Below are 13,895 nucleotides of genomic sequence, written 5' to 3'. Positions count from 1 at the left end.
CAATTAAGCAAACGCCATCCCCGTCCTCTTTTGCAGGATGTCCTCTCGTCTCCAGCAATTGTTCCAGCACCAAGGCTTGGCCGAGCGTAGGTGTGGTAACTATTAAGCCCTGTAGGCCACTAACGGCATTATCTCGGAGCCTCCAGAGTCTCGCTCTCGGCGTCACCCTATGAGGCGGTGCGTAGCCCGCGGAGAGCCCGGACGTCACCGCACGCTGGATGGACACGAGCAACAGGCACGAAGAGTATGCCACCACAGCGAGCGTCTCAAGCAACAGAAGTGGGTGGCGCACGAATCCTCTCCTTTCTTTAACCCTTCTTCTGAGTCCCACCCTCACCGGAAGCAGAGCGTTTCTACGTTACGCCACTTCCGGCCGTGACGACCCGTCGCAGGCGGGAGCGAGCACGCTGGTGCGCGGCAACTTTGTTCCCGCCTCCTGGGCCCCGGACACCACTCACCTTCGTCCTTCGCGGAGCGTGACGTGCGTGCGCGCCCCCGTCCTTGCGTCAGGGCTGAGGGGGAAAGGCCGAAAGAGCGAGGCGAAAAGGAGGGGTTGTGGAGGTTAGGGCCCAACCTGCAAGTCCCGTCTCCCTCCCTCCTCTAGACGAGGAGCGGCGAGGGAAGGGGAGGAGCAAGCCGGGGCCGGCCGCGCACGCCAGGAGCCTCCTCGTGGAGGGGGAGAGCGGAGGGAAGGGGTAGCTCCGCTTCCTCTGCTCGCGGTAGCGGCGAAGGAAGAAGAAAGTCAGGGCCCGTACCCACCGCCTCAGACTCAAACGCCCCCCCGTCCCATCTCCCCGGAAACAGCCCCCCGCCCTGCCCCGCACACTCGCTGCCCCAACCGTGAGCCGCAGCCCGGTCGCCCCCGCCTCGCCCCGCCCCGCCGCCCGTCCCTCGGGCCGCAGAGTGCGCGAGGCCCTAGGCCGGGAGTTGTTGTCAGGCCCAGGCCACTTCTGAGGCGCCCGCCGTGTGTCGCCACCGCCACAGGAGGACGACGTCGACGCGGAGGAGGAGGCGGCGGAGGCGTGTTGTTGTCTCCCCCGCTCCCCTCCCCTCAACTCGCACCCAACGTCAGGGCGCAATGGAGTGAAGCGGCGACGAAGGTGGTACTTCCGCGTTGCGCTGCCCGAGCCGAGAGCGCGGCCGAGGCCGCTCCCCCACCCCCGGGGGCACTTGGAGGACTCCGGACTCCCCCGCAGGTCAGCGCCCGGCGCATCTGGTGTTTTGCTCCTGAGCAGAGGACGACAGGCGCCCGATCGGAAGCCCCGCCGCCGATCCCTGCTGACCCCCGGCTCGGAGGCCGCCGCCTGCCCCACTGTGACCTGGAACCCAGGGACCCGCGTCCCGACCCGGATTATCGTGGCTCGTCTGCCGGCCGGTTCCCGTGCTCGGTGTCCCTCCGCCGCCGCTCCCGTTTCCGGCGGGGGAGATGGCCAGGATCTGACCCGGAGGAGGCCGCACCCGCGCCGCGCTCTGCGGCGGGCTCTAGGCAATGCCGAGCAGCTCGGACACGGCGCTGGGGGGAGGCGGGGGCCTGAGCTGGGCGGAGAAGAAGTTGGAGGAACGCCGCAAGCGGAGGCGATTTCTGTCCCCTCAGCAGCCGCCGCTGCTGTTGCCGCTCCTGCAGCCGCAGCTCCTGCAACCGCCGCCGCCCCCGCCGCCTCTGCTCTTCCTGGCTGCTCCCGGCACGGCCGCCGCCGCAGCCGCCGCCGCCGCGGCCTCCTCCTCTTGCTTCAGCCCGGGCCCCCCTCTGGAGGTCAAGCGGCTGGCGAGAGGCAAGAGGCGCCCAGGAGGGCGGCAGAAGCGGCGCCGCGGGCCCCGTGCCGGGCAGGAGGCGGAGAAGCGTCGGGTCTTCTCGCTGCCCCAGCCGCAGCAGGACGGCGGTGGCGGTGCTAGTAGCGGCGGGGGTGTGACCCCGCTGGTGGAATACGAGGATGTGAGCTCCCAGTCCGAGCAGGGGCTGCTGCTGGGGGGGGCCAGCGCGGCAACGGCGGCGACGGCTGCCGGGGGAACGGGGGGCAGCGGCGGGAGCCCGGCCTCCTCCTCTGGCACCCAGCGGCGAGGGGAGGGGTCGGAGCGCCGGCCCCGCCGGGACCGCCGCAGCAGCAGCGGCCGCAGCAAGGAGCGCCACCGCGAGCACCGGCGGCGGGACGGGCAGCGCGGCGGCAGCGAGGCCTCCAAGTCGCGCAGCCGCCACAGCCACAGCGGCGAGGAGCGGGCCGAGGCCGCGAAGAGCGGCAGCAGCAGCAGCAGCGGAGGCCGCAGGAAAAGCGCCTCGGCCACGTCCAGCAGCAGCAGCAGCCGCAAGGACCGAGACCCGAAGGCCCACCGGAGCCGGACTAAGTCGGCCAAGGAGACGCCTTCGGCCTACAAGGAGCCGCCCAAGGCCTATCGGGACGACAAGACCGAGCCCAAGGCCTACAGGCGGCGGCAGCGGTCCCCGAGCCCGCTGGGAGCCCGGGACGACAGCCCGGTGTCCCACAGGGCCTCGCAAAGCCTGAGGAGCCGCAAGTCCCCCAGCCCGGCGGGAGGTGGCAGCAGTCCCTATTCTCGGCGGCTGGCGCGCTCCCCGAGCCCCTACAGCCGCCGCCGTTCTCCCAGTTACAGCCGCCACAGCTCCTACGAGCGGGGTGGCGACGTGTCCCCCAGCCCTTACAGCAGCAGTAGCTGGCGCCGCTCCCGGAGCCCCTACAGCCCGGTGATCAGGTGAGTCCGCGGTCCTGTCGCTTCTCCTGAGTGGGTTGGCCAGATCCCCCGAGCCAGGGAAAGTGGTGATTGGACTTTTCAGAACCAACGGAGCCTGCCGCCCAGGCTGGGAAACCCAACTTTGGGGGGGGGGGGGGAGGGAGGAGGTTTTAGCAGGGAGGGGCGTTTTCGCGCGCCCCTGGCATCTTTTAGGGCTGGAAGGGACAAAGCAACAGGTCCAGCAGAGCTCTTCTTGCTCTGGCAGGGAAGATTGCAAAGGAAGTTCAAAGTTTTAAATTTCTTGCATTACTATAGTAACAGATTTCTCGCAACTGTTCTTGACTTATCCAGCTTCATTAACTGGTTAATCTAGAGGTTGTTACCGTTTTGAAAGCTCTTGGAGAGATTTCATTGTTGGAGACTTAGGAATGGATTGTAGCTTAGGGATTCAATATTGTCAAGGCGAATCAGAATCACGTGCTGATGTCAGAGTTAGGTATGGATTGCAAGTATTTCGTATGATTAACACAGCGACGAGAAAAACAGACTTTCTGTAAGTTTATTTTTAAGTAGATGAAAGGAGCTGATGTGGAAGCTTACAGGTTCAAGTTCTGAAGATAAAGAGCATATCCATTTTATGATATTCTTAAGTGCAATAGTTTTTTAGACCATCTTTCGCTCTCAATTTCAAAAAGTAGCAAAAAATCACATCAATGTAGTGTCTGTGTTGGCTTGCAATGACACCGAGTTGCTGGTTCAGAAATGTAATCTAGTTGGTGTAATCCACTCTAACTTAGTACAGCCCTAAACTATTATGAACCTGTTCTCTTTGAAGTTAACTAAACCTTTAACTATCAGGATCTTTGGTTAGAAATCTTTAAAAGGTATTTGATATAATGAAATTCAGTAAATCTTTTATGTGGCTGCTGTGCTCCAAAAAGTGTGTATTGATGTGTGTTTACCCATTTAGCAAAATGAATTAAAAATGACTTCAGTATTTTGTAGTTTGTTATGTTCCTTGAGATGTTTGGAAACAAGTCTAAGCTGTGTAGTTTAGAATATTACAAAAAGATGTTTGCATTGGTTGTTTTACTAGTTTTCAATAATGCCAAGTGAATGCTGAGTAGCTCTTAAGTATGAGTTAGGTTCAGTCTCAATGTACTAAATGGATCTGAAAAATCAGCATACATCTTTGAGGTGTCAGCCTTGTAAATGTAAAGATGTGATGTGAATGGAGACGTGGTTGTAAGTTTGCCTTTAAACCCAAACAACTGTCTAAATTTCTCATTATTAACATTGTTGAAGTATATTTAAAATGCTAGTTGACATATTAAGCTAAGATTCAACACTGAGAACTCAATTCATGAAATGTAGCATTTCTTTGTTTTTTTTATTTTGTAAGGCCTTATATTTTACTTTCAGTTAAAATATTTGATGTTTACCAAAAATTTTGATTTTTTGCAGTTGAACATTGTTTTCAGAAACTAAGGTTCAGAATTTTGGGTGCCAGCAGACCTCTCCTGCCTGGCGGGCAGCTCCCCTCAGCAGTGTATTTCAGTAGATCTGCCTGTTCTGCTCCTCACTCTGTCTCTGGTGAATCCTCTCACCCCCAGCACCTCTGGCCTACACAGCACCTCTGGCCTAATAAAAAAGGATTTTGGGTGCCAATTTTAAGCATATGATATGTAGTAGTGGCATGTATGATTAGACTTACTCATATTTAACATTTATTTATTGAGTACATATTATAAGCCAGATATTGTTCTGGAGGATGGCATATAATATTAAGGAAAGACAAGGTCCTTACCTTTATGGAACTTGTGTTCTAGAAGACCAGCCTTTAATGAATCTTTTCATGGTATTTATGTTTACCGCAAGTATTTCTAAAGAACTAATGGATTTGGAAGAAACTTTATTTAAAATATCTTTGCTAAAACCATTCTGACAGCTGGCCTTTTGGTGTGCGCCTGAATACATTTCAGGTGAGATGTTACTTTGAGACGGCCTGTTCTATTAGGTTAATGGAATGGAATTTAAGTTACAGTCCTGGTTTGTCCAGAGTCTTTGAAGACTCTTGGAGAATTGGCTTCCAAAACTAAAGGGAGATAGGCTTTTTTGTTTTGTTTTGTAGGAGTAAATGAAAATATGTGTTTCGTAAGTATGGAAATATTGCGGAATACCATAGAAATGTAAGGTGGCTTAGTTATTATTAACTGGCTTGAATTACTAGAATTCTTTGTATTGAAACAAAAATCCACCTCCACTTCCTCATTATGGCAAGTTTAACCTTTTGGAATGATACAGAGCAAATTTATATGCTCTCTTTAAAAAAAAAAATTAAAGACAGGCCTTGAACCTATTTCCCTAAATAATATACACTGTTATAAACCAATGTTACCTCAATAAAGAAAAAGGGGAAAAAAGAAGTTAAAACAGTTACCATATCTTCTGAATCTTCTATGGCCAAAAAAAATCTGTTTTCTTAAAGTATGGTTTTCAGATTTGTCACATTATATGGAGTTGTCAAATGACTTGCTTAAAATGTGTCCCAGAATTTACAGCTAAAGTAATTGAAAAACTTGAGATTTTTATAAGCAAATTATTATTACTAGTCAGAAACAACTAGCTGAACTGTCTTGCTTAACACAAAAAGTTTTATTTACTTTTAGAATTTAGTAACTGTGGAAGATGGCAGCCCATGTTGTTTAATTATTATAAACTCCACGAAGGCACTTAGCCTGTCTTATCCACCATTGTATTTATAATGTTGGGTGTAGTGTTGGTGCAGATAGACTTACTAATTGTTGAATGGGTAAATGAAGGAATGATGGTATTTATCAGGTGTATGTAGTATAATTGTGGGCCTGGATTACATAAATCTGTTACCATGTTCTATTATCTTTATTCAGCCCACTTGGAGGCTATGTATTAATGAATTGTCATTGTAACACCCCCGTCCCCCGTAGATTTTTTTTTTTAAGGCAATGCAAACACATTACAAATAGTACTGAAACCATGGTATGAAGATTTTTCTTAGTATTAATTCCTAGAATAAATCCTCTCTATTCCATTGACCTCTATTTCACAGCTTGCTCTTTGCCTTCATTGGAATCATCAGAATCTTCAGTCTTCTGCTTATGTTTTTCATCAGTCCCTTAGCTTTGCTTTTCTCCTTTTATAACTGGCTTACCACATTTTCTTTAGTACTTGACTATTGGAGTGTGGGAAGTCATGTAATTTTGCTTATTGACCAGATAATAAATGTGAGGGTGAACTGAAGAGGGGAATTGTTTAAGAAAGGGAGGGAATGATGCTGACATTTGGATTTTACTGAAAATACATTTGCCTTGAAAACCCTTGTTGTAAACAATCCCAAACAATTGTTGTAAACAATCCCATTGATAGATTGGGGAATGGAAACTCTGAAGTTTAGTGATATGTCCCAAGATCACATCTTGGATTCAAGTCCTGACTGATTCTGAACTACATGCTTTTGATATTCTTTTTTGAGCCTCAGCTGGCATTCAGGGGAGCAGACCACCTCACATAATGATCTGTTTTGCTAAAATTCAACCCTCATTTGGTATTTATGTATTAACTTCTCTTTCTTGGCCATCTTTGCAGCATTCTGTAGATTTAGAAAACCAAACAAATTCATCCAAAGATTTTTTTTCCCCCAGCTTTTTAAGCTTTTATGAATATGAGGCTTACAGTCTTGGAGACTGTAAGACTTTTTATATATTGCATTGGTGGTGGTTTTGCAGTGAAATATCTTGGTGTGAAGTCAGTCAAGTCAAATCACTTATAATCAGTACAATAAATTGTTTCATATAATTGGTTCTTTCTTTGAACCTGTAGAAGTTCTAGGCCACTAAGGAGCAGCAGAAGCCTTCATTATGGAATAATATCAAGACCTTGAAAATCTAAAGAAATGTGGACCCTAGATGTAAATTGGTGGATTTTTAGTACTATTTTGCCTGAGATACAAAGGTACCTCTGTCATGGAGTTTCTGTGTTTCTCCTAGAATATAAAGACATTTCAATAGTGTCATAAAAGATACCACTCATAAATGCTAGTACTTATTAGTAAGTAATGTTTATCTTTAGATGAATGGAATTTGTTAAGTACTTCTAAAAAGTGTCAAAAATGAAGGGTGATAGAATAAATGCAGCAACATTCAGATGGAATGGACATTTAGGTGAGCTGTCTTTAGTCTCCAAAGCCTGTAATCACAGCTTTCGTTCTCTTGATGGCTTTGTGTTTTGCTCCTCTCTAACCTTTTCCTGACATTTATATCTACTAGTTCTTATATTTTTTTTATCTAACATTAATATTTATCCCATTTCCAGCAGCTTAGTTCAGTCCCTCATTTAAAATTTTATCTTCCTGTTATTCTTTTCTTCCCAATTCATTATCAGGAGAGTTTTCTGAAAAAGTTGGTTAGATCGTGACACTTCCATTATATAGAATTAAGTCTAGACTTTCTAATGTATGACTAGGTAATGCCTTCTATGATCTGTTCCCATTCTATCAGAATCTATTTTTAGAAGCACTTTTATGGCTCTGTGTTTTTACTCTTGTACTTTAGCTTGAAATGCTCTTTTTTTCTCTTCTGCCTGCAGCTTTGTATTCAAAACCCAGATCAGATCCCACTAAATGAGATTTTACTCCATTCATTTAGAGTCAGTTCCTTTTCCAATACTCCTGCTACACTTTGCTTTATCTTTATTGTAGAGCTTTAAAAAATTCTTTATACTGTTCTGATTTGACGGGTTACATTTGTGCTTTCCTTACCACATTGTAAACTTCCTCCTATAGAACATATTCCAAAGTATATTTGTTAGTGGTTGGATTAATTAGCATTTTTTCTTCATGGATTAATAATGCACTCCAACTTTCGTACATACAACTTTTTGGTTGTATCTCTAAAACTACTTGCTATTCACTTATACTGTAGGATGGAAGAAATAATTGTTTCGGTTTATAAGGATGGAATTTAAGAAACCCTCCCTTCTAGTTTCTACTTTATTAGAATGAATGAAGGAGGCTGAGAGTTACTTTTAATGTGACTAGAATAAATTTAGTTTTAGTGTTTACATTTGTATTCTTTGGTACTGATCCGAGGTAATTGTTTTTCTTAGTAGACTGTATATCAAGCTTATACTTCCTAACTTTGGAAAAATTGTAACAATTTTTGAAAAACCTGTTGGAAAATTATTGGTTGATACTCATATTTAAGATCATTTTAACCTTTTCATGTGTAGAGATTCGTTATTTATTTATACATACATACATACATACATACATACAAGCACTGGGTACAGTCAGAAAGCGCGGGAGGGTGAGAGAATTCACCAGAGCCAGAGTGGGAAACAGTACAGGCAGACTGATGATACACTGCTGAGGGGAGTAGCAGGAGGCAGGAGAGGTCTGTGCGCCATGTGGGACTCTCACCCGGTGGCCGGGGATCGAACTGGCGCTGCAGAGGCTGCGGGCAGCTTCGCAGCCCAGCGCTCAACCACTGGGCCACCAGGGAGGCCCGAGATTCATAATTTTTAAAGTAGGTGTTGAAAGTAAAAGTACCTAGAGTCAGAAGTATTGCTTATTTGCAGTGATTTTGTTCCTTGAATGTATACACATTTAAATTGTAGGGAATCTGGATTCCTAATATATTTGGAAAATAAAATGAAGTCTAGTTTTATCATCTCTAGATAAAATTGGAGTTTATATAAAATGGAAATGAAAAGGGGTAGCGAGAGGAACTAAAAACTGAAAGTAGTAAATGGGCAGTATGCCTCCTTACTTTTCTGTTTCTGCATTTTCGGTTACATATCGGCACTTTCACTTAAATATCGTACTGTCGTTCCAAACTAAAATATTTGACCTTAAATTTTCAGCTGAGTATTTTCTTTCTCTGATGTTGCTCTTCATTATTTTTTGCCTGTTTATAGAGAGAATAGAGGCTCATGGTAACTGAGAACTGTTTGCACTTAATACATAAAAATGTAAGATTAAAAGTTTCCCCTGAATCCAAGACCTGAGATAATCACCCTCGACATTTTGATAAACATTCTTACACACTTGCATAGGGAAATATGAATTTATATTCTTTTTATTGGTTCTTAGTTATCTGTTGTATGGGTATATCATAAATTGCTTGGCCAAGTCCACTTTGCTAGATGCTTTGTTTTTAAAATTTTTGTTTTATATACATGCCTGTCACAAGTTTTTTATGTGAACTTTTCTCTTATTTCCCAGGGTAAGATTGTTGGGTCAGAATGGTCATGTTTGTAAATTTGGTACACTCTCATATTGCCCTTCAGAAGGCTTTACCAATTTATATTTCTCAACCTTGAGGGAATGCCCATTTCCTCATCTCACCATCACTTGGAATTGTCAAATATCCCATTATTTTTTTAATTTACATTTCTCTAGTATCCAATAAGACTGAATTGGGCCTTGGGTTGAGCGCAGTGCTATGAGGTTGTCCACAGGCCTCTACAGCGGGGGTTCAATTCCTGGCCGGCCAAGGAGATTCCCACATGGCGTGGCTGACCTCTCCTGTCGTGCCCGCTGCTCCCCTCAGCAGTGTATTTCGGTTGTCTGCATGTTCTGCTCCCCGCTTTGTCTCTGGTGAATCCTCTCACCCTCCTGTGCCTCTGGCCTATACCCCAACTCTTGAATAAGAATAAGTAAATCTTAAAGAAAAAAAAGACTGAATTTATTTTCATCTATTTATTGAATGTTGTAATTTCTTGATTTGTTTTTCGGTTTGTTCTTATATGTTAGAGTTCTTTGTGTAGTGGAGATGGTAACTTTTTTTGTGGTGTTAGCATTTTTCATGACTTTGCCTTTTGTCTTTTGATCTTATATTTCATTCCAAAAAAGTTTTTGATTTGTGCATGTGTTTTAAGAGGCAGTGGTTTTTCACAGGCAAGCAGTGCCAAAACTTCAGTAAAACTTCTCTCTCTCCTTTTCCATTTTTAGTGAATTGCTGGTTTTATCAGGCCTTTTGCAGTGGTCTTTATTTCATTCTTAATTAGTTGGAAAGAAGTTACATCCTTATTGTTGGATCAGCTTGCTGTGGGTTTTTCTTTTTCAAGCCCTCAGGCCCTTCCTGGTTTTGTTTTGTTTTGTTTTTGCATTCAACTTACTCTTAAAATACTACTTTGGTTCTGTCATTTTTTTAATAAAACATTTACATAAACAAATTCTTGAAGTGAGCATTTAAGATTCCACAGCCCAGACTGGTCAGGACTGTACGCATTTCTCGCTACATAGGCTGACCACAATACAAACTGGACTCATTATCTTCAAAGCATAGAATTGTTAGCCCAACATACCTTATTTTATGCCTTTCCCTCAATTGGCCATTCTTACTTGCCCATCATTCTTCCAGTCATAGTCTTATCTAGGAAGCTTCATTAACCTCATTCAGAATTTACTTAATGCCTTTAGAACGGAGGTCACGTTTATTAATACTACATCTTGGCTTGCAGTAATTAAAGTTGTCTCCTCCACCCACTACCCCCTGGCCTTTTCTAGGTATATTGGACAGATTTCATTTATTTTTAAAGCAAAATCAATTTTATTGAGATATACAATATAATATACCAGTTTTAAGTGTACATTTGAATAGGTTTTGGCAAATATTGAGTAGATATACTTGTGTAACCCTGGTCATGATGAAGAATATTTCTGTTGCCATAGAACATTCCCCTGGCTCCTTGCTGCCTTTGGTCCTTGACAACCACTAATTGATTTTGTCATATTGGTAATTTTTACTTTCTTGAACTTCATATAAATGGAGTTTCACAGTATTTAGTTTTTGGTGTCTGCTTTAAACAGATAATGCTTTTGAAGTTCATCCATATTGCATTTTTGAGTGACTCTTTTATTGTGGAGCAATATTCCATTGTATGGACGTACTGTCATTTGCATGTTTATTATGTTAATGAGCGTTTGAATTTCTAGTTTTTGATTATTATGAACAATGCTGGCTATGAACATTTGAACACAGATCTTTTGTTTTTATTCCCTATGAGTAAATCAAGAGTGGGATTGCTGTGTTGTATGGTAAGTTAATATTTGACTTTAAAAGAAAATGCCAGTCTGTTTTCTAAAATGGCTGTATCATTTCACATTCTGGTCTGCAGTGTATGAGAGTATTCCAGTTGTTTCATTTCCTCCCTAGGACTTCAGATTGTCAGTCATTTTAGCTGTTCTAGAGGATGATTAGTATATCTTTGAGGTTTTATTTGCAGTTCCTTAATGACTAATAACGTTGAACATCTTTTCTGTGCTGCTTTCCTCTTCATATCTTTTGTGAAGTGCCATGTTCTTAATGAATTGGGTTGTCTTACTGTAACTTGTTAGAGTTCTGTAGGTATTCTGGATACAAGCTACGTGGTTTGCAAATGTTTTTTTCTCAGTATGTGGCTTGCCTTTCCTTAGCAGTAATTCTTAAGACTAAAAATTTTTAATTTTGATGAATTCCAATTCAGCAATTTTCTTTTATGCTATGTGCTTTTTGTGCCTCAAAAAAACTATGCCTTGTTCATGGTCACAAAAAATTTCTACCTCTTTAATTTATCACAATCTTCTTTTGTGCATGCTACGACATTACAACAGCATACTTCCGTTTTCTTACTCTTAGCTTTTGTACTGTTCTTCTCATGTACCTTCTGTGTTTGTATGACTTATGTTTATTGTATAAATGCATGAAATTAAAAAAATGAGAGAAGTCATTATATCTTCTCTAATATATGCTTTTCTAAACACTTTATTCCTTTGTATAGATTCAAATTTAGATGTCGTGCTGTTTTCCTGTGGCCAGAGGAATGACTTTGAGCATTTAAGCGCAGGTCTGCTATTTCCTTAGTCTGAAAAGGTCCCCACTTTGAAAGGTATTTTTGCTGGTTGTGGAATTCTATATGAACTTCCCTCCACTCCCCCTTCAATATTTTGACTTATTCCATGTCTGGCTTGGGAATTTTTATATTTTGTTTTTGTTTCAACTACTGGATTATAAGTCCCTTGGTTCTTTTTTAATTTCAGTGTCTCTTAAGCACCTACCACAGGTGCTTAAGGTGTATGGTAGTTATGGGTACCATACAAGCGATTTAAAATTGATTTGGATAAGAAAATATCCATTGCCTCAGAATTAACCCTTTGCACTCCGCTGTCCCCTTTCAGGGGACATTGGTAGCCAATGTCCAGAATGGTTCGAAGTGCAAAGGGTTAAAAAAAAATCCCTGGTATTAACAAGTTCTAATAGTGGCTTATGAATAAATTCATAGACTAGTGCTAGACTAATCAAAAGTATGTGTCTTTGTGCAAATTAAGTATCAAACCCTTCCTCTACTCTTCTCACCATCTTTCCTTTCTCTCTCTTCAGAAGCACTTGGCAGGGCATGGTTCTATGTAACCTGAAGATACAGTTTACACTAAGTGGATTAGAACTTGTTTGCCTGGGCAGATCTGCAAAAAATCAGCCATGTGTCCTTTTTTTGGTTTTGTTTTTACTTTTAGTTTGTATAAAGAACACAAAGGGATGGAGGTACAGCAGGTTCTCAAATAATGGTGTTTTTCAAAGGTGTTAAGTTATAATATTGATGAGAAACAAAGAGTCCCAGCCCACATTGAATGCACCTTTTCATTTAAAGTTAGTTTCCAAGAACATTTTGACATGTTAAGTGAGGACTTATTTTCTACTTTGAGAGTAAAGACAAAGCATTTCATTTTTTTTTTCTAGTTTTAAAAATAACATCTATTTTTGAATTATAATTAACATACCATAAACTTCATTCCGCTTTTTTTGTTTTGTTTTGTTTTAAAGATTTATTTATTTATGCATACAAGAACGGGGGTACAGGCCAGAGGTGCGAGTGGTGAGAGGATTCACCAGAGAGAGAGTGGGGAACAGAACAGGCAGATTGACTGAAATACTCTGCTGAGGGCAGTAGCGGGGGAGTCAGGAGAGGTGTGCTGTGTCATATGGGTTGCTCCCTGGCAGGGCTGGGGCTTGAACTCGTGCTGTAGTGGCTGCACATTGCTTCATAGTGCTGAGCTTAACCCCTTGCGCCAGCAGGGAGGCCCCCTCTTAAGCATTGTTTTTAATGTTAGTCTCTGTTGCAGCCTATTAATACTTTAATCTTTTTTATGGCAAAATACTATTCTATTGCATGAATGTATACACACACACATATATACATATATATCTACACACGCTACATTTTACTATCTGTTGATGGGCATTTGGGCTATTTCTACTTTTTGGTTATTTAGAATTATTTTGCCGTGATCATCTGTGTACAATTTTTTCATAGATAAGCTTTTTTATTTTCCTTGGGTATGTACCTAGGAGTGAAATTTCTGGGTCATGAAGTAGTTCTGTATTTAACATTTTAATTAAGGGTCAAACTGTTTCCAAAGTGGCTACATCATTTTTATATTCTGGCTGACAATTTTGAGGGTTCCAGTTTCTTTGTATCCTTAACAGTCTTTTTGATTATAGTTATCCTGTTGTCTCACTGTGGTTTTGGTTTGCATTTCTGTAATGTCTAATGATATTGACTATCTTTTCATTTGTTTATTGACCAGTTATATATATACACATATATATATATAGTTTGTTTGTTTGTTTGTTTGTTTTTTTTCTGAGAAATGTGTACCCAGATCCTTTACCTATTGAAAAATTGGGTGGTCTACTTACTGCTGAATCTTAAGAGTTCTTTATGCATTCTGGACATTTCACATTTGTGACATTTCACATTTCTCTTTCTTTTAGGAAAGGACCTCTTGTATTCAGCAGAGTCAGTTTTAATTTAGTACAAAGAAATAAAGGGAGTCATTCCATATGACTTGTTCATAATCATATTGTCAAAACTCCAGAAGTGGGATTGATAGATAATATGGCACTTCTATTTCTGATTTCTAGAGGAATCTCCACAGTTTTCCATCTGCAGTGTGCATGCAAGGGTTTCCTTTTCTCAACATACTCGCCAGCCTTTGTTATTTCTTACATTTTTGATAATAGAGATCCTAGCAGGTATGTTTGGTGATACCTTAGGATTTTCAGTTGCACTTCCTTATTAATGGTGCTGACTACTTTTTCAGGTACCTGTTGTCTTTGCAAAATGTATATTCAGGATGTTTGCCTGTTTTTAATAGTTACTTGTTTTTTGCTTTTGAGTTCTATTAGTTTTTTGTA

At 42.6% G+C, this 13,895-nt stretch overlaps 1 protein-coding gene across 2 annotated transcripts in view; it reads left to right on the top strand.

Moving 5' to 3' along the window:
- Positions 1 to 1,489: 1,489 nt before the first annotated feature.
- CDK13 (cyclin dependent kinase 13) overlaps positions 1,490 to 13,895 on the top strand; it is a gene marked incomplete at its 5' end in the record, with an annotated part of 70,761 nt that continues 58,355 nt past the window's right edge. For both annotated transcript variants that reach the window (XM_084230337.1, XM_084230336.1), the window contains one exon: positions 1,490 to 2,703. In XM_084230337.1, coding sequence (XP_084086463.1) covers positions 1,490 to 2,703 — 1,214 coding nt within the window. The remainder of the gene's footprint in view (positions 2,704 to 13,895) is intronic.

Source organism: Talpa europaea (genome assembly GCF_964194135.1).
Source record: "Talpa europaea genome assembly, chromosome: 3".
NCBI lineage: Eukaryota > Metazoa > Chordata > Mammalia > Eulipotyphla > Talpidae > Talpa > Talpa europaea.
Note: the sequence above shows the minus strand (reverse complement) of the source record. Positions and strands in the feature narration are given on the sequence as shown.